Below are 25,073 nucleotides of genomic sequence, written 5' to 3'. Positions count from 1 at the left end.
TTTTGCCCATGTATTTTCAATTGATGAAGAATCAAATTTTATGCTTTTGACAGCATATCAGCCAATAACCTAGTAAGGTTGATATATATATATATATATATATATATATATAGATTTTGGATCCGGTGAGGTTAGCATTGGCAGGTCAGGTGGTGAGGCTCAATCTTGTACGTTTATTTGCATCTTTGGACGTCCTGGATCTATTCTAACTAATTACCGCATGCGCTGCTTAATTTGTAGATTTAGGGGCAAGGATGTCTTTTTCTTTGTATTTTTATTAGACTGCAATAATTACTACCGGATTTTGTGGGCTTGGGCAGGTTAATTATGGTTAAATAAGATTTTATGATTTGTATTTTTTAATTCCCGTCTCTTCCCCTTCTTTTCTTTGAGGTTTCCGTTTCGTCTTCTCGAAAGCCTGCCCGACTCGTGCGATCTTCTCTCCGGTGCGATTCTTCTCAGTATGTGCTCTATAATCAAGCGTTGACGCCGGCCTGCTTTCCTCGTGCCGTTCACGCAGTCGTCATGGCGGGTTCTACCAACCGGCAGACCAAGCGTCAGAGGGGGGGGGGGGGGGGGCTTCCGGTTGCATTCCAGGTATTCCGGTAGCCGCGGTTATGTGTTTGGTGTTTCTTTGCTTATTTTTTTCTTGTGCTGATGTTGCATGTCTACGGCGACAAGTCCAATGTCGGGGGTTTTGGTCTGTTAGGTTCCGGGGTTGGGGTTTATTTTTGGGTGTGTACTCCATCTGGTGCATTGCTAGTTTTTTTTTTTTTTTTTTTTCCCGGGTAATGTCATTTTCCGACCTGCAAGGTCTGTGCATGACCGTGGTTTTGACCGGTTTAGGGGGGGGGGGGGGATTGGGGGTTTTTGCTGGGGATGATTGGTGGTGGGTGGATAGGGTTTGGCAAGGGAGGTGTGTGTGTTGCGTTGATTATTATTATTATTTTCGGGTTCTGTCCGGCTCGGGGGTGGAAATCGTTTTTTTCCCCTTCTTTTTGTGCGTTTGATGCCTTTGGCGTCGGTATTTCCAGTTGGGTTCGGCTGGGGAGGGGGGTTCATTGTGTGTGGGTGCTGGGAGATTGTGCTGGCGTTCTTGGTGCTCCGGTATGGCGGTGATTGCTGGTGAATGGTTTCAGTCCCCTTTTTTTTTATGACTTTATTATTGTATGGGTGTTGTGTGTGGTCCACGTGAGGTTTAGGAAGTGGTGGGGCAGTATCGTGTTTCCGCCTTCCTGGTGATTGGTGTCTGGTTCACTTAGTTGATATTTTGCTTTAATTTGGTGGTTTAGTTGAGAGGATTTCCTTTTGTAGATGTTTCATTGGCACACCTGAATTTGATACCTTTTTTTTTTTTTTTTTACGTATAATTGCTAAGGAAATGAAAGCTGAATTTTGGTTTCCCTTAGGTGCAAGAAATTTTCAAATTACATGAAAAGCAATCTGGCAGAGCTCTTAGAAAGAAGAACAACCAATGATGCATAGTGTGCCTTGGCTGTTGTAGCTGATGCTTTGATGATAAGCCCTTACTCAGAGAAGTTACTTGAAATGAAAGCATGTGCTCTTCTTATGGTTTGTATTCCTGAGAAATAAGACTTGATAACTTAAATTTTTATAGGCAAGTAATTGACGAAAACGTCTCTCATTTTCTATGTTTTAGCTTAACTGCAATGATAATTCACAGCTGCATACAAAGAAGCAATTCAGCTATGTGAGCAGACATTTACTTGTGGTGAGTTACACTTCCACTTCAGATTCTGAGCCAGCAAACTTGGGTGCTTCTACCAAACAGAGGAGTGATTCACATAGGTTTTGGCGTTGTTTAGTAACTGTCAAATCCTACTTTCATCTGGGAAAGCTTGAGGAATCTGTTATTATTTTTTTTTTTTTTGAAAAAGCAAGAGAAATAAGTGTCTCCCACAAATGGGTAATATTATCATGTTATAGGGATTTAGGTTATATGCAATGCTTTTGCTATATATACTTCCATGATCACCATTGTCCTTTGATTTTGGAGAAGACGTTTGTGTTTTTAAGCCAGATGCATTAACATTCATGTTTCTATTTAAAATCAATTATTTTCTTTCTCAGTTGCTAAGTGGTATTGTACTTTTTCTATTTTTTATGCGCATGCCTATGTTGTTTGTTGCTTGGTGAGCTTAAATTCTTTTCTTAGAATGCACACAAGAAAGACAAATAATATTTTTTCATTATTAACTATATGGACCTTTTCTTTTTTAAAGATTGGTGAAGTGTTTAGCTTGTAGGTGGTCCCGGAACAACATGTGGCCAAGTTATTTAACAAACTTGTTCTCTCTACATGGTCATTACCGTCCTTCGCCTTTTAAACTGCACGCTCCGTTACATGCCGATGCACACACTAGTCAGTATAACGCATACACCTACGGCCATGTGCGCACACGCCTAGTAGATGTGAAATACACACTACTTAGCAAATAACACCACGCTCACTACTATGCATCAACCTGCTACCGTAAATGCACACACGCCAATTTGCACAATTGCACATATAAGAACCTACGAAATGTTTTAGAACCAAAATAAATTTTTTTAAAAAATACACCAATCACCATAAATGCACACACCCTAATCACGACATATGAGGAACATGATTAGCAAATGTCAATTCATATGTTTACCAAAGTGTTTACTGCTAAGATGGAGATCTCGATATAAATTGTTGTATGCATACTGATCTGATAACATTATGTTTCACTATTATGGGTCATACCATTATAAACAATTTGCAAACGCCTTTCCACATAACTGCACCCACCACCGTCAAAAAACAAAAATAAAAAAAAAAACCATGTAGAAGAGTCTCCTTGCCAGCAAATTGCACACGTCGTTCGCCACAATTGCACACACAAGAACCTACGAAATTTTTTAGAACCAAAAATAATTAAAAAAAAAAAAAAACACACGCCTATCACCATAAATGCACCCACCCTACTCAAAAAAAATGTATCGTCTGCAAATTTGCACACGCCGTTACACAACAATGCACAGACCTACGTAGTATTTACCTAAATTAAAATTAAAGACGCACTTACCCGCGATTTTAGATGTCATTCTCAAGCTCTGTAGAATTTATATTACACCATCGATACTATGTTTGAATCTTTGAACACAAAATATAATTAATTCTTACTATTGATATGATCCCTAATATTATGGTAAGATTGTATTTTAATTATAATCAAAATTAAACACCATATTATAATTACTCTTCCACCCTTCTAGTTAAAATCTAGCCTTATTTAATTAGGATTAGACTTTCAATCCCATCCATCCATTGGAATTTAATTAATGGATAAGATGAGATCTCATGATCTCATCTATCTAGAGGATCTCACCGGATCCGAAGCCTATATATATATATATATATATATATATATATATATATATATATGTTTGGGGTGTGTATCATGTTAATACTGAGTCGAATTTGTGTTCTTGAGAGAGAGTTCAAATGTGTATATTATTCTATTTAAGGACTTTAATATAGGCTCGCTAACTATATACCAAAGTGTAATTAGACCATCGATTTAAAAAACCTCCTTATTTAATCTATAATAGCATGTTGTTTCAAGTCACTTGTCACGTAGATTAATATTTTTTTAAAAAAATTATATTTTCTATAAAAAAAGTAATTATATTAAATAAAGGAGTTAATAACTAAAATGGTCCCTTGACTATGTCGTAATTACTAATTTGATCCTCGACTATTATTCTTACCCAATTAAGTCTTCAACTATTCAATTTTTACCCAATTTAGTTCTTTGTTAATTTGACTGTTTGTTGACTGTCAAAATTGGAGATAAAGTTGTAATTTTACAAGCTTTCTCCTTCCTCCTCCCAAACCATGCAGCAATAAGTTTCGATCGGCTTCCAAACCTGTCAGTGTTGAAGCAGTGGTTGCGCATCGGAGAGCCCAAGGATTTGATTTTCAGTGATTTTTTAAAGGTCGCAAGCCGATCGGAGCGTATTGCTGCATGATTTGACGTTGCTAAATGGGGAGGAAGAGAAAGCTCGTAAAATTACAATTTTATCCCCACTGTTGACCGTCAACTTAACAGAGGACTAAATTGGATAAAAATTACATAGTTTAGGACTTAATTGGGTAAGAATAATAGTCGAGGACCAAATTGGTAATTACGGCATAGTCGAGGGACCATTTTGGTTATTAACTTATAAAGAAGTCTAGTAGACTTCTCCGTCCAATTTGGATGTAGAAGCTCGCCATTGCAGCTAAGCTTCCATGGACGAAGAAACCTGGCAAGTTTCTCCAGTTCTCCGTTCAATATGGACGGTATTTTTTTATTTTTTTTAATAAGATTTCATGCAAGATGTCATCTAAACAAAATTGACTGATTACCTTTTAGTAACCCGTTAAATAGGTATATTTTAATAAGTTTGATGGTATAATTTGATGTTTTTTTTTTTTTTTTTTTTTTTTTTTTTTTTTTTTTTTAAATTTGTGGATCTAATTGCACTTTAGTATATACTTGGACGATTTATTTGACCTTTACTCTAAAATTTTATTTAAAAGAGAATTAAGTACAGATTACTAGTAATTTTCGATAGGTTGATTAACGAACTTATATTTGGGGGACAATATTACGTCATGTATATTTAATTTAAAAAAGAGTAATAAATTTTGATTCATAGATTATAATAAATCAATAAATATTAAAATGAACATGATATTTATTTGCGTGCATAATGACAAGAGGGAAAGAAAGAACTCAAAGAAGGGACAATTTGTAAATCAACATTCATAAGAAAGTTCAACAATAAAAACGACGTCGTTAAAAGGTGCTTATTCTACAGACGTTGTGACGTGTCATCATAGATATTTGGCAAATTAATTTTGTGGCGCAAAACAATTCTGGAAGACAGTGAAACTCTCAGTTGGCAGTTGATGTGGAAGCCATGGCTCTTCTCAGTGCAAAGCTCTCTCCTTCGCCTTTCACCTTCTCTATTGTCTCTGCATCTAAAGGTTCCTCTCTCTAATATGCTTCTTATTCATACATCAACTTTCTTGAACATATAGTATAGTATGCGTTTCTTCTGATTGTACTGTTAAACAGAAGCAAACACAAACCCAAAACCATTGAAGCTCAGAGAAGATTGGAGGCAGAAATCCAAACCCATTCCTCCTGGTGGGACCTACCCAGCTAAGGACCACTGCAGGTTTTTCCTTCGCTCACCCTTTCTGCCATTTTTGTTAACTTTCCAATTTCTTGTAGTTCTTGACTTTGTTAATGTGTTTTCAATTTGGTGAAATTTTATTGGTTGATTGGCAGCCATTGCGGGTTGTGTGATACTTATTACATAGCCCATGTTAAAAATGCTTGTGCTTTCTTGGGGGATGGCATGTCTAGAATTGAGGTGAGTTTCTCTCTGATTTTATTGCTTCTGGGATTCATTTTAAGAAATCTTTGTCCAAAAGCATTTTGCATATTTTCTGTGTAATCATATATAGAGTGAGGCCACTTTGATTGAGTGGAGAGATTATGGGAAGAGAAGAAATTTGCCCAAATATTCCTTTTCCTGTCTCTACAGTTAAAGAAGCTAAAATTACCAACTGCCTGCTTTTTAAGCTTTATATCAAGTCAAACCTGCTAGCTTTATACCGTTATGTGCCATATAAGGCAGACCCCATTTTCGTTCTGTAATTCTGTTTCACTTTTCAGGCCTTGGAACCTGTTGTACATGGCAGAGGAAGGAAAGTTGATTCATTGGATGAGACTTATATGGGTGTCCATGAGGAATTATTGTATGCTCGCAAAACTAAGCCTTTGGAAGGTGAACTTTTCTGTCTGATGGTTCGTTAAAATGTTATACCATATAGTGCAAATCTGGAATTAGTTATTCGAATTCTAAAGTAATTCCTGGAACATTCTTGAATTTTACCTGTGAAGATACTATATTCACTTTGTGGCTTGAATATTTTGTGTAATACAGGAGCTCAATGGACAGGCATAGTGACAACAATCGCAATAGAGATGCTGAAAACTGGTATGGTGGAAGCTGTTATATGTGTGCAGAGGTATCGCTTATTCAACTTTGTAAAAGTTTAATATATTTCTCTCTTCATTCATGGTTGAAGGAATTTCCTGTTCATTATATGTGAGTCTCATGTAGTCTTCTTTATTTTTCCTAGTGATCCGGAAGATAGATTTGCTCCTCGACCTGTCTTAGCGAGGTGACAGATCCGAAATGCTAAATGGTTTCAACCTTCAATGCATCTTATAATTATGATTACTCGATATCATTAGTGTTGGTTCATGTCTCAAATAGGACACCAGAGGAAGTACTAGCAGCTAAAGGCGTCAAGCCAACACTGTCTCCTAATTTGAATACTCTTGCTTTAGTTGAGGTGTTTCCCGTCACTTTTCTCTTAGTATGCCACTACTTTCTTTCTCTTCTTGGCTTGTTAATATTGTGCATAGTATTGTCTTCCTGTTCACAGGCTGCTGGTGTGAAGCGACTTCTGTTTTGTGGTGTTGGTTGCCAAGTACAAGGTTTGATTGTAATTATGCTTTGCATTCGCCGCTTTTAGGTTTTCTCCTTTTCATGACTTGTACTTTATCATAATGCAGAGTAATTTCCTGATCTGCAGCTTTAAGATCGGTCGAGCACTATTTGGGTTTGGAAAAACTTTATGTTTTAGGCACTAATTGTGGTGAGTACTTACTGTTTTTTTTTTTAGTACTATTGACTCTGTTACAATGCAGTATCTGTTCATGTGAGTACTTACTGTTAATAAGCTTCCATGATGATTTGATTAGTACACACAAAGAAGGAATATTTCTTATGGCTCCATTTCGTTGTTGTTTGATAATGGGGTTGAAGTTTTTCCATCAAGCAACAATTGTCTACATCTTGTTTCGTTAAATACTAAAACATCTAAGATCGACTATAATTAAGCAACTTTTTCTTGATAGTGGATAATGGAACGCGAGAAGGGCTCGATAAGTTCTTAAAGGCTGCTAGTGATGAACCGGATACCGTTCTTCATTATGAGTTTATGCAAGACTACAAGGTATGAAATCGGGGTAGTTTGCATTATCTCAAGTACTCTTGCTCAATCTTCTATTAATAAATAAACTCGCGCACACAAAATAATTGAACTCCTGCTAACTTTGAATTATGGATTTATAAATTAAGTGCTAAGCATTGATGAATTACCCACTTAGTTGAGATTTGAGAACGTGATAATTTGTGGCTCTTGGTTTCAATATAAAGAACCCGTTGATAGTTGTTTGAACTCTAAATCCAATATTTTGACAGGTCCACCTGAAACATTTGGATGGGCGCATTGAAGAGGTGACATGGTTCCAACATTTGTAAATCATTTATGGTTTGCTATAATGCTGTTTTATTCAACTTTATACTTTACTAAAGCAGGTTCCCTATTTCTGTTTACCAGCAAATGAGTTAGTTGATGTTATTGCACCATCCTGTTACAGGTATATTGCACTTGATTTTTCTTTTACTTTCACAAATTGGCAAAATGTCAGTCATCAAATTGTTGGCGTTCTTTCACTTTTTTTTTTAATCAATTACTAAATTGGAACTGTATAGTTAACGTATTTTTGTTGTCTCCTTTCTCTGGATTACAGCTGTTTTGACTACACAAATGCCTTAGCGGTGAGTTTTCTCCACTTAATCAAAGGGTTTGCTCCTTATATTTGTATGAAATAAATATGATCTTTAATAAGCTTTCCAGGATTTGGTGGTCGGCTATATGGGTGTGCCAAAATATGCTGGAATTAGCATGACACAACACCCACAGTACGTTACTGTCAGGTAAAATAGTTCCAGTTATACAAGATATTTGTAGTTTTAATTCCTGTAATCAAGTATTCTTACAAAATATTTTGCTACGACTTTTTCCCATCCCAAACACAGAAATGAGCGTGGAAAAGAAATGCTTAGCCTTGTGGAGCATCTTTTGGAAGTGACTCCTACGATTAGCAGTGTAATACATGATGATCCATCTAGTAAAGTTGCCTAAACTGTTTATCGTAGCGGCCATTAACAAACTTACTTATGTCAGGGTGACAGGAGGCCATTTGTAACGGAAACAGTGAAGGCAGATGACAATGCCAAGTTGGGTATGTATTTTTTCATAACTTACACATATACTGCATTGTAACAAAGTCAGTAGTACTCAAAAATACTACACATATGAAAGCTGTTAGGATCAAGTGCTTACCACTACGCTAAAAGCTATAGCTAGACCTTCACGTTTTCGAGAGGTAGGGTGATGACTTGGCTCTTTAGGCCTCCACCCAACAATCCCCCTAGCCACTGGTGTTGGACTTGGCCCTTCACGGGCCTCCGCCCAACAAAAGCTGAGTTCAAATCCAATTTCACACTTTCTTCAATAATTGTTCCAGGAAGAGGTCCTGCTAAGCCTGCCCCAATGTTCGTTGGCAACTTGATAGCATTCATCTTAAACCTCGTAAGGATCTTGTCATACATCGTTATGCCCACGAGTTACGTTTAATTCCTCTTGTAACAGTTCCATTTGGCTTCAGGTTGGCCCAAAGGGTCTAGAATTTGCCCGGTATTCGTTGGATTACCACAGCATAAGAAACTATCTGTATGTCATCCGTGCTTGGGGAAGAGAAAGGTATGAAGAATTAAACATGGAGTGTATGCAATATTGGTGGGGGGTGAAAATTTCCATCTGTTTTTGACAATTGGGATTTTGATGAATGCAGAGCTGAACTGCACATGCCATCGTATGCAAAGCGAATCGTTTCCATGTATAACCAGAATGGTGAAATCGATCGAATGCTTGAGCAGTGATTGAGGACATAATTTTGATAAAGAACAATGCCAGGCCACAGCAGTTTGTACCAAAAACCATCAAATATGACCTTTTGGCCTTTGCTGTAATGCAGACTTCTGGGCATGCTCAGTCTGAGGATATTGTTGTTATGCAAACAATTGCATATCATAATGTAAATTTATGCATGTCACAGTATTTCCAGGAAGACCCTCCATGCCAATGATTTAAACTTTAGGGCATGTTAGCTCCCACCACACAGAACCTTAGCTTGCATGGTTTTGATTGATCCAAACCACGCGGGTGCGGTCTGGATCGAATCCAAATTAGGCTTACAATACTGTGAATATTGGCCTATTGGGTGCCATAGGCATGCATGAAGACCCTACAATTCTGCAAATCACGCAAGAGACGTAAACCATATTAAGAAGAGCTTATGTGAAAGTCTGGACTAAAAGGGTGTTGATAATAATTGAACTTATACCTTTTAATATGAGAATTATGCTTCACCCACCGATCACATCCCTTTTAGGGTAGTGTTATACATATAATGTCTTGCATGTATGTTACATATAACATGTATATTTTAAGATTCACTTTAAATTTGTAGTTTAAATTGTTAAAGCACGTGTAACTATCAGAAAGGTTCCAAATCTCCGATCCTTAAGCAGGTAAAAAAGAAAAAACAACCCGAATCCATGTATGGCTGTGTGATTCCTTTCACTCTACAAGCCCTAATTTACTCAAATAAGCCCCAATCTCTCCATTCGCACATGTGCATATAATAAATACATAAACGTCATATGCAGGGATATATAATTGTATAAAGTAGAATTGAATTGGAAAGATTGAGGTTTTTTGTTTTCTCTTGGGACGGATAGTGAAGTAGTACTGCAATTTCAGCGCCAATCGTCAGTATGAGAAAAACCCTAACAAAACCCCTTCGTACCATTTCTGCAATCGTCAAATACAGCTATGGGAAATCCAAATTTCCTGCTTTCCTCACTGCACATTTCTCGAAACCCTACCCGGATTCTCATTTCGCTTCCATCCCAAAATGGGTATTTACCGCCACAAAGCTCCCTCCACCAGAATGGGTGCAACCTTTCACGGACCTCTCTGATATTATTACCGACCACAAGAACCTCCAACCGTCTCCATGGGTCTCCCAAATTTTGAGTCTTTTGGATAATTCACCCACCATGGAGGAAAACTTGAAAACTTACTGCAAAAAATTTCTTATCAAGTTATCACCCAGTTTTGTTGCATTTGTCTTGAAGTCAGGCCAGCTTTCTGAAAATTCTGATACTGCTTATCGGTTTTTCACTTGGGCTGGTAAGCAAAGGGGGTATGCTCATAATTTTGAATGCTATGTGTCTTTGATAGCAATTTTGTCTGCTTGTAATGATGTAAATAGACTTAGGGATATTTTTAGGGAGTTAAAAGATAGGGATTTTATGATGAACTTAGTGGGAGCTAATTCTTTGGTTAGGAGTCTTGGAAGTGTGGGGATGGTTGAGGAGTTGTTGTGGGTGTGGCGATGTATGAAAGAGAGTGGGATTCAACCTACTTTGTATACTTATAATTTTCTGCTTAATGGTTTAGTGAATTCTATGTTTATTGAGTCTGCTGAGCAAGTGTTTGAGGTTATGGAAAGTGGGAAATCTCCACCAGATATTGTTTCATATAATACAATGATCAAAGGGTATTGCAAGATTGGGAAGATTCAGAAAGCAATGGAGAAGTTTAGAGATATGGAGGTCAGAAACGTGGGACCTGATAAGATTACTCATATGACCCTCATCCAGGCATGCTATTCAGAGGGTGATTTTGACTCCTGTCTTGGACTTTATCATGAAATGGTGGAAAATGAGTTGGATGTTCCATCGCATGCTTATAGTTTAGTAATTGGAGGACTTTGTAGAGATGGTAAGTCTTTGGAAGCATATGCTGTTTTTGAAAGTATGGTGAGGAAGGGTTGTAGACCTAATGCTGCAATTTATACTTCCTTGATTGATTCATACATGAAGAATTCAAACTTGGAAGCAGCTATGAGGCTTTTTGACAAAATGAAGGACGAAGGGCTTGAACCTGATGAAGTTACATACGGGGTTATTGTAAACGGTTTGTCCAAGTGTGGGAGATTGGGAGAGGCCTTACAGTGGCTTGAATACTGTCAAAAAAATAATAAAGCTATAAATGGCATGATTTATTCTAGTTTAATTGATGGCCTTGGCAAGGCAGGGAGAGTAGATGAGGCTGAAAAGCTCTTTGAGGAGATGGCTGAGAAGGGGTGTCCTCGTGATTCTTATTGTTATAATGCACTAATAGATGCCTTAGTTAAAAGTGGAAAGAGTGATGAAGCCATAATGCTTTTCAACAGAATGGAACAAGAAGGGTGTGATCAGACTGTGTATACATATACAATATTAATCAGTGGTTTGTTTAAAGATCACCGAAATGAAGATGCATTAAAATTGTGGAATGTGATGATTGATAAGGGTATAACTCCAACAGCTGCTTCATTTAGAGCTCTTTCTACTGGACTTTGTCTTTCAGGCAAGGTGGCAAGAGCTTGTAAGATCTTGGATGAGCTGGCACCAATGGGTATTGTCCTAGAGACTGCTTTCGAAGATATGATCAATGTTTTGTGCAAGGCTGGCCGTATTGTAGAGGCTTGCAAGTTAGCTGATGGAATTGTTGATCGTGGTCGAGAAATTCCAGGTAGAGTTCGTACAGTTTTGATAAATGCTCTAAGGAAAGCAGGGAATGCGGATTTAGCAATAAAACTGATGCATAGTAAGATTGGCATTGGATATGATAGGATGGGTAGCATTAAAAAACGCGTGAAGTTTCGAACTCTGGTAGACAAGTGAGTTTTAGGCTGGGGTTTGAGTCTGCAATAATGAGATGTTTGGTAATCCATGCGGTTCGTGGCTAAAGATTGTTTACTGTTCTTGGGTGATGCATGGACTTGGCAATGCTGCAAATATGGAGGAAGCAGAGAATGTAGAATTGAGAAACAAGAAGCACCTCAAAGAAATGTGTTTTAATTTCATTCGGGATGGTGAGGTGAGGATAGATGTGATGGAAGCTCTAAACCCATCTCCGGAACTGCAAATCTTGACAATTCATGGTTCCAGATGCACCCGATTCCCTTCCTGGATTATGCTGCCCCTCGATAATCTGAGTTCTTAAAACGAACAAGTAGTCAAGTGCTTTAATTGTTAATCTCTGCATTCATTCAGCAAACTGCCTTCTCTGCTGAGTTGGAATTCGATAATGGCTGAAAACTGAAGACAATGCTGAATCTTTGAAGATCTAATGGTATTCTTATCTGAACATTGATCAGAGTGAGTTATCTTACTTTCCACATGATGTTCTTGATCGTATATGAATGGGAATACATCAGTCTCTCTGTCACAATTCCATCCTTGTATTTCACTCCTGATAGGCTGATATGATCATTTCAAAACACTTTGAATCCTTGCTACAAAATAGTCCATTGAATAACATTTGACTTTCTAAGCATACTTGTGACATTGGTGTTTCAATGTTTCATAAACTTAGAGACAAGGGTGAAGCAAATGAATTGCCTATAATTTCGCAATACCTTCCCCACCACTCCATGAATGTGTTCTGTACTTCTGTGGCAATAAAATCTGATAACATGAAGGAGATACAATAATGCTTATGTTTCTGTATCATGATATCAACTCATCTAAAAACAAATTCTAGCAATGGGTTTGCCATTGAGGATTATTGCTAGATCCAAAACCATAAATTCCAATGAAACATGATAATGCCAACTAAGAAGGTCATCAAAACAATCCAATAACATCCAATTTTGATTGCTCCATACTGCGTGCTAGATCAAATGCTGAGATACTAGACTTGCCCCTCCATGCTGAAATTATATTGCTTGTTTGATCAAACGTTGAGATATTAGACTTGACCCTCCAAGTTTGCATTCAAGAATCAGAATTTAAGCAAGTGCCCACCATGTAAATGTTGTGGGCATTAAGAGGTGAATGGTAGGGTGTATGTGAGCAGGAAGGGATGGGCATTGTTGGTGACCAGCCAGCCCATGTGTATTCTTCTCTCGGTAATAGTGATGTCTAAGTAATAGGCTGCAGGGTTAGAAGGAACTATGAAGTTCCAGTGGAAAAGGACATCAATACAACTGTGGCTTCCTTCCATGTCGCTATCTGTAAGTACCCCAGCGCAACTGCAAAACTCAAACACGATTCTTGCACGGCCCAACTTGATGATGATGAAACATATATATCAGCTCTGTGTGTTACGTTCATTAAGCCAGATACTGAGATTTTGTTCAAACTTGTTGTTTTCCTGCATGGGAGATCATATGGGCTGTCTATTGGCACACTACTGTTCTTGGACTTTTCAGTAAAATATATGTTTTATTTACATCCTTTGATTTCTTGCATCCTCTTGTTGAATGTGCTCTTGTATGTTTAGTAAAGGATAATGCTTCCGGTCAATTATATATGGATAACCTAGGTTGATTTACTTTCTTGTGATCCTTTGTCGGCTAGGGTGACAAGACAGGGTTTACCCTCGAATGGTGACTGTAAGTTTCTTTTGTCATTCAAAAAAATGACGCTATTAGTTTTTTATATTGTCAATGGTCTCCTTAGCTGAGTGAGATCTATAAATGTTATTGTAAGTCATTGAGACCGATGATGATCCACATTATATATACTAATCTCTCTTCACCAAAATTATAGGAACAAAAAGCTAGGAAAAAGAAATGGGAAGTTGAGTTGAGGATGTTGGATCTGGTGGAAAATCCAAAGAAATGAATGTCATTCTTCTCCAGAAATTGCAACCATGACAGTCACAGACAGCCTTGGACCACCTCGTGAGCTCATAAATACTCCCTCACCCATTCTTCTTCCCCACCCAAATGTGTGTGTTTGCATGTATTGCACATTAAATATAAAACTCTATATACATTTATATATATATATATATATATATATAAGGAAAACAATCAATCAGACACAAGGCAAATCTAGGACGATGCTATCTATAATCTATAATATATATGGTAATACAAAAATGATTCACTGCACATAGATTTGCTGTTAGGTAGCCACACTATATATTACACATTATTTTTCTCTAAACCATTATATTTTTATTAAGGAGCTTCAGCTTCTATTGTGTTAATCGATCGACACCGATTGTACTTAATTCAATCATGTACAATATATATGATGATACAAAATACAACTAACATCGAAATGAGAAAAATCTTGCCTCTCTTGACCCCCTCTCTATATGTAATATAAACATTGATTTTTGAGGGGCAACCTAACCAAGTTGGACAAACTATTGACTTGGTAACCATTAGGTTACAAGTTTGACTCTCACTGGGAGCTGCCCTATTAGTCTTTTTGGTTTAAAATGATCAGTTATGGACAACCTAAGCTGGATTACCTCTTTGTGGTCTTTTACCAGCTATGATTACAAGGCGGGTGTTATCTATCCACACCTTCGATTAGTGACTGCAGATTTCTCTCGTCACTAAAAAATAAACATTGATAATATATTTTTGGTCAGGCAAAGCTGCGGATGCAGAGGAGAAGAATAGTTGTCAGTTTTGACTTGTGAGAAGGGAATTTGTGGATGAAAATGACTTGTCAACTGTTTTGGGGTTGAACTACCTCATGCATTCAGTTGTTCCTTGGAATTCATGCTTGTTTACCATGTTAGCATATGGCATTAAAACCTGTTAGCCCAATTTAGATTGCTATATAGTTTAGTCAAAGTAGACACTATAATAAACACTTTGTGACCACGTGACGTTTGATTTGCAGAATGGAAACAGAAGGAATATGAATAAGATTATAAAATGAATGTAATACATACAAGGATCGATTTCGGTATTACATTTATTATAATTGGATTAACAACTTACTTATCAACTGACTCAAAGTGTTGAGTTTTGGAAAGCCATATTTGACTTGAAGGGTAGTTAGGCCAAAATGTTTGTCCTTGATGTGGGCTCTATCCATGTGCAGGGCAACATGGGAGTATGTTATAGAGTTCCCATGGCTATTGTTAAACAAAAGCAGAAGAGTCTCCTCCATATTGTATATAATAGGGATGTTGGGGAATTATGGATACAGGTCCCACCATATTTAAGGGCCCCTATGGTGGACCAAATCTTGTTCATACATCCAATCACTTCAATCCTATTAATGACTGAGTGGACCATATTTACAAAGGAAGAAAAATTCTGTCATGATATTTGCATTTTGAGAAAAATGTTATATAAAAAGTCAATTTGATTCTAACTTTGTGACAATTAAACACATTTAACATGTCATTTTAATGTATCAGAGTCTAAAAATTGATTAATGACTTATATTAAAAGTCACTAGGATTTTAGATGACTAAAATCCTAAGAATGGTCATTGATTGCCTCTCAATTCACTGACGAAGAAGGAGGCAACCAGTCACCTTCTTTCCCAAGGGAGGAAGAAGGCGACCGAGGTTACCTTCTTTGATGAGAGATCACTGACCATTCTGCTGTTGTGGGTTTTTTTTTTTTCTCTAAACTAGTCGGAATAATGTGTTGTTATAGGCAATTAACTGATGTCTAGGCTCCGTTGTACGAAAATGACATGTTGATGTGTTTAATTGTAACTTCTAAAAGTTCAAAAGTTTAATTGACTTTTCGTATATAGTACAGAGATATATTTCAACATTTGGCCTTACACTTTTGAACTGAGAAAAATACTTGTATTGCACATCATTCAACATTTTGTACAACATTTCTTGGAACTGGAATACTGGGAAAAGGAAAAGCCTCTTCATCCTACAAAAATTACCCAAAGCTATGTTGAGATCTTTTCTGGAGAGGGCTGCTCTCTGTTTTATCAGTCATTTTCTCTCTTGGTACAATTTTTTTTTTTTTTTTTTTTTTGGGTTCTTTTTTGGGTCAGTATATATGATTTGTCACTTGCACAGTAGGTTACAGGGAAAAAATAAATAAAAAAGAGAATGAACACAATAGGAACGAAGTTTCGATAGCCACTCAAGTCGATACCCAAATTCCACCGGAAAAAATTAGGTCATGAGTGAAAATTTTGCCCCAACTTAAATACCATTCCCCGTTCCCGAAAGAGCAGATGTGTGATGGTATGCTAAAAATGGGCCTTGCTTCTGCATTGACATGCAACTGCAACAGAAACAGATTGATTTTTCTGGTTAATGTCTTGTTTCCAGATTTTGCCAATATCTTGTGCTACTCTAATGGCATCCAAAGAAGCACCAGAGAGACCTCTCCTTGTGAAGCCAACAGCATAGAGCCCAGATTTGCCTTTCCACCCGTTTGGAAATGGGCTTTTTGGAAACCCCTCTCTTGAAAAGAATTCATTTTCCTGTCAACAAATTAAATAAATTCTATTATGACATCTAACAACCACCTTAACCTTGTTCAATAATGTCACCTTTCCTAAATATTGCACATCAGATCTGATCTGCTCTTCTACCTAACTACATCCATTTTCTTGGATATATGACTCAATCTTTTTCTGGTGAAACCCAAAAAAAAAAAAAAAAAAAAAGACAGACCACCTAACAGATGACTGTGTTGCAGATAGGAAGAGGGAATCTACAGAAACCAACTTCCATAACTGTCACAAAATTCAAAAGATAATAATTATCAAAGAAAATAAGAATATTGCATTTCTTTTCTTTTCTAACCTTTAGCCAGGAGGGGACATTGCTGCAATACCCAGTTGCCAGAATTACAGAATCTATCTCCAGAATTTCCCCATTAAGAAGCTCCACTTTTCCAGGCGAAAACTTTTTGATTCCTGGGACTATCTTTATTTCCCCAGATCTAATCTTTTGCAGTGTGCCAATGTCCAACACAGGGGTCTTCCCTTCATTGTTCTTCAGCTGCAAAGGCCCAATTTCTGGCCTTTTCAGACCGTACTTTTCGATGTTTCCCAGAATGATTCTTGCCGCGGCCACCAGTATTCTGTCCACCACCCCAACCGGCAGCCATTTCATCATCGCCACCGCTAGCTCGAACGTCGACTTCCCCAGAATTTCCCTCGGCAAAACATGGACCTGTCCCATCAATCCAGGTTTATATTAGCACAGAATCTGATTAAATAACAACTTCTAGTTATTCGGTCCAACCAGACTATTTAGTAAGAAATTTTGCAACTGAATTGTGGGGATTAATTTTAATTCCAACTTACTGAGCTTCGAACCACCATTGATGGGATTGCATTGTGGTGGCAAAGATCCAGGGAAACTTCCATGCCGGAATTTCCACACCCAATAACCAGAACACGCTTCCCTTCATAATCCTCTCCGGATTTATACTCACAAGCATGCATGACACGGCCGCCGAAATCCCTTAGCCCGGCAAATTCCGGCACAACTTTCTCGGCGTTCTCGCCGCTCGCCGCCACCAGCCACCGGCAGATGTACTCACTCACACAACAATCACCCGACACCGTCTTGATTCGCCATAGCCCACAGGTTTCATCGTACTTAGCGGACTGCACTGTCTCGTTGAATCTTGGGCTGATCTGAAACCGCTCAGCGTAGGACTCAAGGTACTGGATGAACTGGCGTTTTGTAGGGTACTCTGGGAAGTCTTTTGGGAATGGGAAATATGGAAGCTCACAAAACTGTCTGGGAAGATGAAGTTTAAGGCGATCATAGGTCCGGTTTTGCCATAAAGAAGCAATACAGTCTGTCCGCTCCAGGATTATGAAGGGCACCCCTTGCTGTTTAAGGCCTGCAGCCACTGCTAATCCTGAAGGACCAGCCCCTACAATGACAGGGCCATTAACAAGAATGCATCTCCCTGCAAAGAACTCATCATTTTCTGCCATTAATGGAGTACAAGGATTCATCTAAGTAACAGTCTTTGAATAGCAGCAAATTGAGAATGGAAAATTAAACTCTGAGGACAAGTGAAGATCAGAGAGTTAGGAGAATATAAGATTGTTATGATGACAGAATGTGTGGAGGGGGTTTAGAGGTTTAAATAGGGGAAGTTTGGGCATAAGTGCGACAGATCAGACATGTAATTAGGATTTGAAAATGATGTTTTCATTGTCCTTTTCATATGATTAACTCTCTGCTCTCTTTAATGCACACTTCACATTCTTCTGTTCTATCTACATGCAGCCATGCCGAGTTCTACTGCGACCATCAATATAATAGATTGTTTATATGTTCAAATTTTCTTCAAATTAACAACTACACATTATAAATTTATAATACATACAACAATTTAATGATCATTATGAGAAGCATAATAACACTTCAATTATAGATAATTATTATTAAGGCCCGATTTGGTAACATAGTTTGCTTTTTACTCGACCATTTTGACTTATTTGATCACTGTTAGCTATTTGACTTAGTTAAACAACCATAAATGTTTGATTAATTAGTTTTTTGTAACAGCTTATTGCTCCAAAATGTTAAAATTCAAAAAGTTGTTCAAAACAACTTTTTCCATTAGCTTGTTGAGAATGTCATTTTGTATGTAACTACCTATCAGCTAACAATTAATTTACCAAAGATCTTTCTACAATCAACTAATGCTATCAACTCACTAACCTAATTAGCTAATAACTATAAGCTAACAACAATTTATCAAACGCCCCTAAATGCTTGAAATAACAAATGGGTAAATTCTTTCTATGTCATTAGGGAACCTATTATTCTGGACCCCCATTTAATGTGGTGTTTTAAATGAAATAGATAATAATAAGTACTCTTTTAAGTCTTAACAAATAAAATTCTTGTCACATGTCTTGATTTTATTGGGAGAAAAAAAAAAATTATGATCACCCTTTTTAAGCAAGATTTTTAAGTGACCATTGAACTATTGAATTAAGTTTCGTGGGACTCCACTTTTTATTTTGAATCAATCAAAACATGTCATGTTGTTGAATGTAAAAATGAAATAAAAAGTGAGAATAGATACATATAATATTAGTCAATAGTGAAGCAATATGATCTATCTTCTTCTAAGTTGTCTTTTTTATTAAGATATATACCCTCTAGATTTGTCATTCAGATTGCAACTCATGGACTACTGAACATGTGCTCTTTCAACAAAAATGTACTTGGAAAATTATATATCAGTCTTGCCACATAAGTCCAACAGCACATCTTGGCAAAAACTAGCAACGGGAATGGAGCTTTCACAAATGGGAGAAAAAAAATTATTTCTTTTATTTTAGGAAATTAATGATTTTAATAAAATATGAGTAATTGTAACATTTTGGGGTGTTGCTTCTCGACCTCATGCTCAAATTCCTGTTACTTGAACTAACTTTTTTTTTTTTTTTTAATGTGACTTGTAATGTAATTTTAATTTGTTACATTTCAACCATAACATAAATTTTAAAACTTAACAATAATTAAATTGCTCAAATCTTGTGCATTGAGCAATAGGTGAGTACATAATCATCTCAAAAAAATCACCACCCCACACACACATAAGGGAATAGTTCATTTTATAAATATTATATAAACTTGAAAGTTTAAAATAATTATAAAATTAACTCTGCATTTTATTTTTACTAAAATTCTCAACCATTGATCAATCATAATGGGCGCCTGAGATGAATCCTCATATTATATAGGATAGGGTTGTACTCATTTGAACCCACCCCTACACAAACATATACATGTTTTTAGGAGAAAACTATGAATTAATATCCGTCATCCATTTGAGAAAAATATGGTGGTATTCTAGTAATTTTTCCTCAACTTTAAAAGTACATTTTTAACACTATAAGGTGCAATTTTAACATGATAGAGTACATTTCTGAATAAATCCTAAAACCTAAACTAGAAAGCTAAAGTGTAAACCTAAATCGTAAATACTAAACTCTAAGTAATAAAAAGTGAACACATAAACTAAACTGAAAAGTGAAACACTAAACCAAATCAAAAAACTAAATCATAAGTTCTAAAAGGTGAATCCTTAAGTGTACTGTAGTGCACTTTCAAAATAGCCAAAATACACAGTATAGTGTTGCAAAGTGCATTGTATAATATTGAAAAGTGCAACTTTAAAATTAGAAAAAATTACTAAAATGTCACTGTAATTTTTTCCCTCCATGTTCTAAAACTATTAGATCTAGCATGTACGACTAATTAAGATTGATTTTTAATTTTACCCGGGAACAACTTTTCATAATTCATATATATATATATATATATATATATATATATATATATATATATATATATATATATATAAATGCTTTAAAATGTGAACCCCAACAATAATATTTCACTAATTAATCATTTACAAATGCCAATATAAATATAGCTTCAAATTTTTATCATGAAAAAACAAAGTATATTCTTTGCATATTCAAACGCTTAACATACACTCATTTTAGGACTATGTGGTCTAATGGTACCCGGGTTGGACTTCCATTTGGAAGATTATGAGTTCGAGCCTCAGTTTCAGTTGGTTGAGAAAGTATATGAACAGATACTACATTGTAATAGAGCCAGTAGCATTCAAAAAAACATACACTCATTTTTATTATAAATGTGTATTTTTTTAAAAAAATTATTTACGGTATTAGTTTCCTTCAAACATTTTCTTTATTGAGAAAAACGTGCAAATTAACCATAGGAGCTCGTTGCTCAGGAGAGAATTGTGAATCAATCAAAGCGGTTATTTTACAAAAATTTAATTACTTCAAAATAAAGAGAAAAAGAAAAATCATGTTGACATTTTTATAAACTACTCGAACTTTAAGTGCACTTAATAATATACCATAGAGTACCTCCCCATTCCTTAATGTTAGTGTTGCAAAAATCGCGCCTAGGCGCCGATTAATCGGCGCCTAGGCGCTAGGCGGTCGGCCACCTAGGCTCCCTAGGCGCCCGCCTAGGCGCTCTAGGCGCCGATTAATCGCTCTAGGCGGTCCCCATGCGCCTAGAGGGCGCCTAGCGATTTTTGCAACCTTGCTTAATGTTAAGAGTATCTCCCAATTTCTTCCCAATTAATATACTGTCATAGAGTTTTTTTCACTTTTGGTTACGCTGAGTATTGTATATCTAGCACATTTGGTCCTTAACTATCAATTTTTTTATATTTTTTTTCACATTTGATGCATAACTATCAAATTCTTTCAACATTTTTTTTGGGATCAATTTTCCAACCAACCTTAGCCCAAATTCTTCTACATGACCAAATGTGGAAGAAGTACAATAATCAAGTGACTAAAAGGAGAAAAAGAAGAAGAAGAAGGAGAAGAAAAACAACTCTACTAACATACATCCTCTCTAATTTTTTTACAGCATGGTTGGTTCATAGAATATGTCTGGAATGAAATGACATTCTTAAGAATATGTATATTCCATTGTTTGTTAATAATTTTTATTCTCGAAAATAATATATATTTTCGGGAATGGATTATTCCCCTTGCAAGGGGAATGACTAATATGACCCCCCCCCCCCGCCCCCGCCCCCGCCCCCGCCCCCGATATTAAGGAGTTCTCTAACCTATATTTGTTAATTCCTAATTTACCTTCAAGTTAACCCTAAAATTTATTAGATTTTTTTTTCTTCTCATCGCAACACTTCTCTGTCTCCCTATATGACACTTGCATCCTTTATAGATTCAACCTCTTTGACCTTCATAATATATTTTTTCTAAACTTATTCTGAATAGTTTGTTTGATAACAACATAACTTATACATCAGGATTTGTTTTTACAATACTATAGAGTTGCTATAGAATAATATTATTTGATTATGTACTAGAGACATATAATTATCTTGTTAATTAAACTCATTATTTTGTTAAAGTGTTAAACTAGAAGTATTTAGTAAAAAATGCGTACCCAACAAAGTTAAAGCAACCACGATAATGCTTGCAACATAAATTCACATAATAATAATAATAATAATAATAACTATTATTATTATTATTATTATTATTGTTGTTGTTGTTGTTATTGTTATTGTTATTGTTGTTGGTTATATATTTCATAGATGAATATTTACGTCTTTTGAAAACTTATTTCATTTATATTCTTTAAACCAACTAAATATTAAAATATCATTAATGCCTATCCCTTAACAAATCAAATAACATAATATAATTCTTATTATATTCTTTATCTATTTTTTTGAAAGATATTCTTTGTCTATTTATTATTTAATTCCTTATGAAATAATATTATTTTTATTTCTTTAAAATTTATTCGTGAACTAAACTATTAATTTGCTAATTAAAATTAAAAAGAGTATTTTTAAAAAGGAGTAGGATACTGAAAGTTGTGTGTTATTGAAAAGAGTAATGATTAACTTAGTTGACTTTTTGGGAAAAGCATGAAGAAAACAATAAGATGATCAACGGTTGGTAATTTCTTAAAAGTCATAAACTAATATTTTGTCGGCGCAACTTTTAATTCTGCGCTTTTCTCCTCTCTAAATTACAATTAACTAACATTACTTTGTTGGGATGTAATCAACTTGCTCTATATTATACTTCTATACTTGTACTTGTTCTGTATTCTAAATAATAAATATATTATCCTTAAAAATAAAGAAAATTCTAATTATTAATTAACTACGTACTTTATGAAGCTAATTCCGATTGTGCAGTCAGTTATCACTAAACTAGCAGCGTCCTTTCGAAACAGTTTTATATTAGTGGAGTAGTTGATATGATCATCATTTCGTGAAAACATACGAATTATATTCATGTGCATGGTTAATTAATGATGTTAATATAATAATATGAAAATTTACATTTTAATATTTAAATCGGGTACAAACAATTGTGTTGGTCATTAATGGATTACTTTTTAAAAATTTATTATTAATTATGTCATAATATTTCATTTTTATCAATTATTCGTCTATTATTTGTCTTGATTTAGAATTAACGTCTGCGCCGATGAAGAATTAACGTCTGTGCCGATGAAGAAAGGAAATGGGCAGGGAGATGTTAAAACAGTAGGTTAAAAATGGTTTATATCATAAAAGTAAACAAATAAGGATAAAAAATGACTAGTTATACATAGAGAATAAAGTACAATACTTAATGACATATTGATTATTGATTCATGTGACAATTTGGACTAGCTAGCTTGTTTAATTTATCAAATTTTCTCGTCTTGTAATGTATGCCAATTGTCAAAGTACATTACGATTATTAAGGACGTTTGGTTAGAGTATCATAATAGGAATAATTAGTAAAAGTAGACTTTTTTTTTTTTGAACGTTTGAACGTTTGGTTACGATTATTAGACTTTTTGTTTAATAATAGACAGAAATTGTAATTAAAGTAAACAAATATTTAATGATTGTGTGACTTGAAAATTGAGAACAAATTTTTTTAAAATATTTCTTCTTTCCTCATATTTCATTCCAAAAAACAAAATGGAAGTTAATGATATAGAAAATGTTAGATATTTATATAGTAAATGGTTGAATTTATATGTTCAGATATGCTTACCAGAAGTGATGTAACAAATATCTCAGAAATGAGGAAATACGGTGAGATGCGTGGATTAAGAAAGAACAACGAGACTGATCAAAGTGGTCGACTATAATGAACCTAGAATAGTAGACAATATAATACTCCATCTGTCTCATTTGATCTGTCCTACTTATTATTCATTGGTCAAATCAACTCTTTTTTCTTTGTTTATTGTCTTTAGTATTTTTTTACCCACTTTTAAATTTGATTTTTTTTGTGTTTAATAGTACTTTTAGTGTAGTTTCTAAATATATAAAATTTGTATACTAATACTAAACTTAATATTATGAAAATTTGAATTAAAAATAACTCTAGTCAAGCCTAGCTTGTTAACCGAACTAGACACATAAAATGGGACGGAGGGGGTATGTAGTAAGGTGTTCGAAAGGATCCGAAATGAGAGAAGTTCCAAAAGTCCCCCCTTCATAGCAATTAATGCGCATTTTATAGGTAGGGCAAGACGAACATGTCGAGTTATTGGCATGTCTTACACGTGTTGGATTTTGGTTGAGCGGTCAAAGCGGTTGCACCAAGCGTTTAATGAAGGCTATACGGGTGACAGGAAATGACGGGATGTGATATGAGTATATGACATGTTTGTTTTACTTGGGGAATGCCCTTGGGATAATATGGTCAGAGACTTGCCGATCGACTGGCTTGACAAGTATTCCCAATCGATTCCGGTCAGAAGCATTCGGAGTTGTACGTACAGATGTACCAGGTAATAGGTTAGTTTCGTATGGGGTCGGGAGGCATGGTATCTTCCAACCAGTTATGGTCAGATATGAAGGACATTGTAGAGATACACCTGATTGTACTAGTATAATCCCTATCAAGAAGCATAAATAATATTTTGGTGTTATGAAGTTGAAGATATTTTTTTTATGCTTGGTAGGAACTTTATTACTTATTGATCAAAAATATTGGTTATTTGGTTGTCTATTGGGAAGAACTAATCTGGTTCATACTTCAAAAGTTAAAGTGATTGATTTTGATAATCTTTGTAAGGAAAATCAGAAACTTTTAAGATATTGTATTTCAAAGTGTCCCTTATTTTTCTTAAATCTCAAATCTTGTATACGAGAGTCAAGTTTCTAATAAAAATAATAAAACAAATTAAATGTGGATTTAAATTTGATAATAGAGTTCAAAATTCATGAATATAATCAAACACCTCTTTAGTATATACTATTTTATTTTTTGGGGGGATCAAGTAGAGGGGGAAACAACACGTCTAAAGCGGGAAACGCCTTGTAGGTCCTTCTAAAGTTAATCTTCCCAAGACCATCATACCACGTTGGTGGGATTATATCACTCGATCTTGTAATTTTCCAATTTTGACGAGCGGATAATTCCCATCTTTTTTTGTTACATATAGACTTTCTACCGTGTGACTAATTTCCTTGTTGAATTGTAAACACCTCTTTTAAATACGACAATTGGGTTTGAAATCAAAGTCAAACTCTTAACTTTTGGTTAAAGATCTCAACTATACGATCCTAACTTCACCATAAAATTAAAGCTAATCTAAAAATATAAATTTATTAATTTCAATTTAAATATCACGCCACTACTTCACAATTTCTTATAGAATTAATGCAGTACAGTATCGTATCATAATATTAATTACTTCCATTCCTTTGTATCTGTAAATGGGTAGAAGGGATTTGGCCTGCGGCGGTGCATGTGAGATTGAGAATTTTCATTTCCAAGAT

The 25,073-nt window shown here is 35.5% G+C and overlaps 3 protein-coding genes across 4 annotated transcripts; 2 read left to right on the top strand and 1 right to left on the bottom strand.

Annotated features, from left to right (window-relative positions):
• The first annotated feature begins 4,890 nt into the window (after positions 1-4,890).
• LOC109162167 (7-hydroxymethyl chlorophyll a reductase, chloroplastic) lies at positions 4,891-9,035 on the top strand. 2 transcript variants are annotated; one of them, XM_019310892.1, is made up of 19 exons: positions 4,895-5,023; positions 5,115-5,217; positions 5,331-5,415; positions 5,721-5,832; positions 5,992-6,076; positions 6,191-6,232; positions 6,328-6,406; positions 6,500-6,551; positions 6,650-6,712; positions 6,975-7,072; positions 7,321-7,356; positions 7,438-7,499; positions 7,653-7,680; positions 7,760-7,839; positions 7,942-8,011; positions 8,090-8,147; positions 8,433-8,497; positions 8,574-8,668; positions 8,760-9,035. In XM_019310892.1, exons 1-19 carry the CDS (start codon positions 4,957-4,959, stop codon positions 8,845-8,847), a joined length of 1,368 nt encoding a protein of 455 aa, XP_019166437.1. In that variant the 5' UTR covers positions 4,895-4,956; the 3' UTR covers positions 8,848-9,035. The 2 variants fall into 2 exon arrangements, with proteins under 2 accessions (XP_019166438.1, XP_019166437.1); XM_019310893.1 differs by lacking the exons at positions 8,433-8,497; positions 8,574-8,668; positions 8,760-9,035 and adding an exon at positions 8,209-8,407 and having other exon boundaries at positions 4,891-5,023; positions 8,090-8,167.
• A 423-nt stretch (positions 9,036-9,458) lies between these two features.
• On the top strand, positions 9,459-12,278 carry LOC109162166 (pentatricopeptide repeat-containing protein At1g03560, mitochondrial-like). Its single transcript, XM_019310891.1, has one exon. It carries the CDS (start codon positions 9,745-9,747, stop codon positions 11,701-11,703), a length of 1,959 nt encoding a protein of 652 aa, XP_019166436.1. The 5' UTR covers positions 9,459-9,744; the 3' UTR covers positions 11,704-12,278.
• A 3,298-nt stretch (positions 12,279-15,576) lies between these two features.
• LOC109161643 (probable indole-3-pyruvate monooxygenase YUCCA3) lies at positions 15,577-17,819 on the bottom strand. Its single transcript, XM_019310134.1, has 3 exons — positions 17,071-17,819; positions 16,565-16,936; positions 15,577-16,239 (listed from the first exon to the last, which is right to left on the bottom strand). The coding sequence occupies exons 1-3, from the start codon at positions 17,734-17,736 to the stop codon at positions 16,003-16,005; spliced, it is 1,275 nt and encodes a 424-aa protein (XP_019165679.1). The 5' UTR covers positions 17,737-17,819; the 3' UTR covers positions 15,577-16,002.
• Between the last annotated feature and the right edge of the window lie 7,254 nt (positions 17,820-25,073).

The sequence above is a fragment of the Ipomoea nil genome, unplaced genomic scaffold, assembly GCF_001879475.1.
Source record: "Ipomoea nil cultivar Tokyo-kokei standard unplaced genomic scaffold, Asagao_1.1 scaffold2926, whole genome shotgun sequence".
NCBI classification, from domain to species: domain Eukaryota; kingdom Viridiplantae; phylum Streptophyta; class Magnoliopsida; order Solanales; family Convolvulaceae; genus Ipomoea; species Ipomoea nil.
Note: the sequence above shows the minus strand (reverse complement) of the source record. Positions and strands in the feature narration are given on the sequence as shown.

Coding starts and splice junctions, on each gene's coding strand:
- LOC109162167 (XM_019310892.1), top strand. CDS start 4,957: ATGGCTCTTCTCAGTGCAAAGCTCTCTCCTTCGCCTTTCACCTTCTCT. Junction 6,552..6,649: donor TGTTGGTTGCCAAGTACAAG/GTTTGATTGTAA, acceptor CCTGATCTGCAG/CTTTAAGATCGGTCGAGCAC. Junction 7,357..7,437: donor TGGATGGGCGCATTGAAGAG/GTGACATGGTTC, acceptor TTACTAAAGCAG/GTTCCCTATTTCTGTTTACC.
- LOC109162166 (XM_019310891.1), top strand. CDS start 9,745: ATGAGAAAAACCCTAACAAAACCCCTTCGTACCATTTCTGCAATCGTC.
- LOC109161643 (XM_019310134.1), bottom strand. CDS start 17,736: ATGAATCCTTGTACTCCATTAATGGCAGAAAATGATGAGTTCTTTGCA. Junction 16,937..17,070: donor CAATGGTGGTTCGAAGCTCA/GTAAGTTGGAAT, acceptor TTGATGGGACAG/GTCCATGTTTTGCCGAGGGA. Junction 16,240..16,564: donor ATGTCCCCTCCTGGCTAAAG/GTTAGAAAAGAA, acceptor ATTTGTTGACAG/GAAAATGAATTCTTTTCAAG.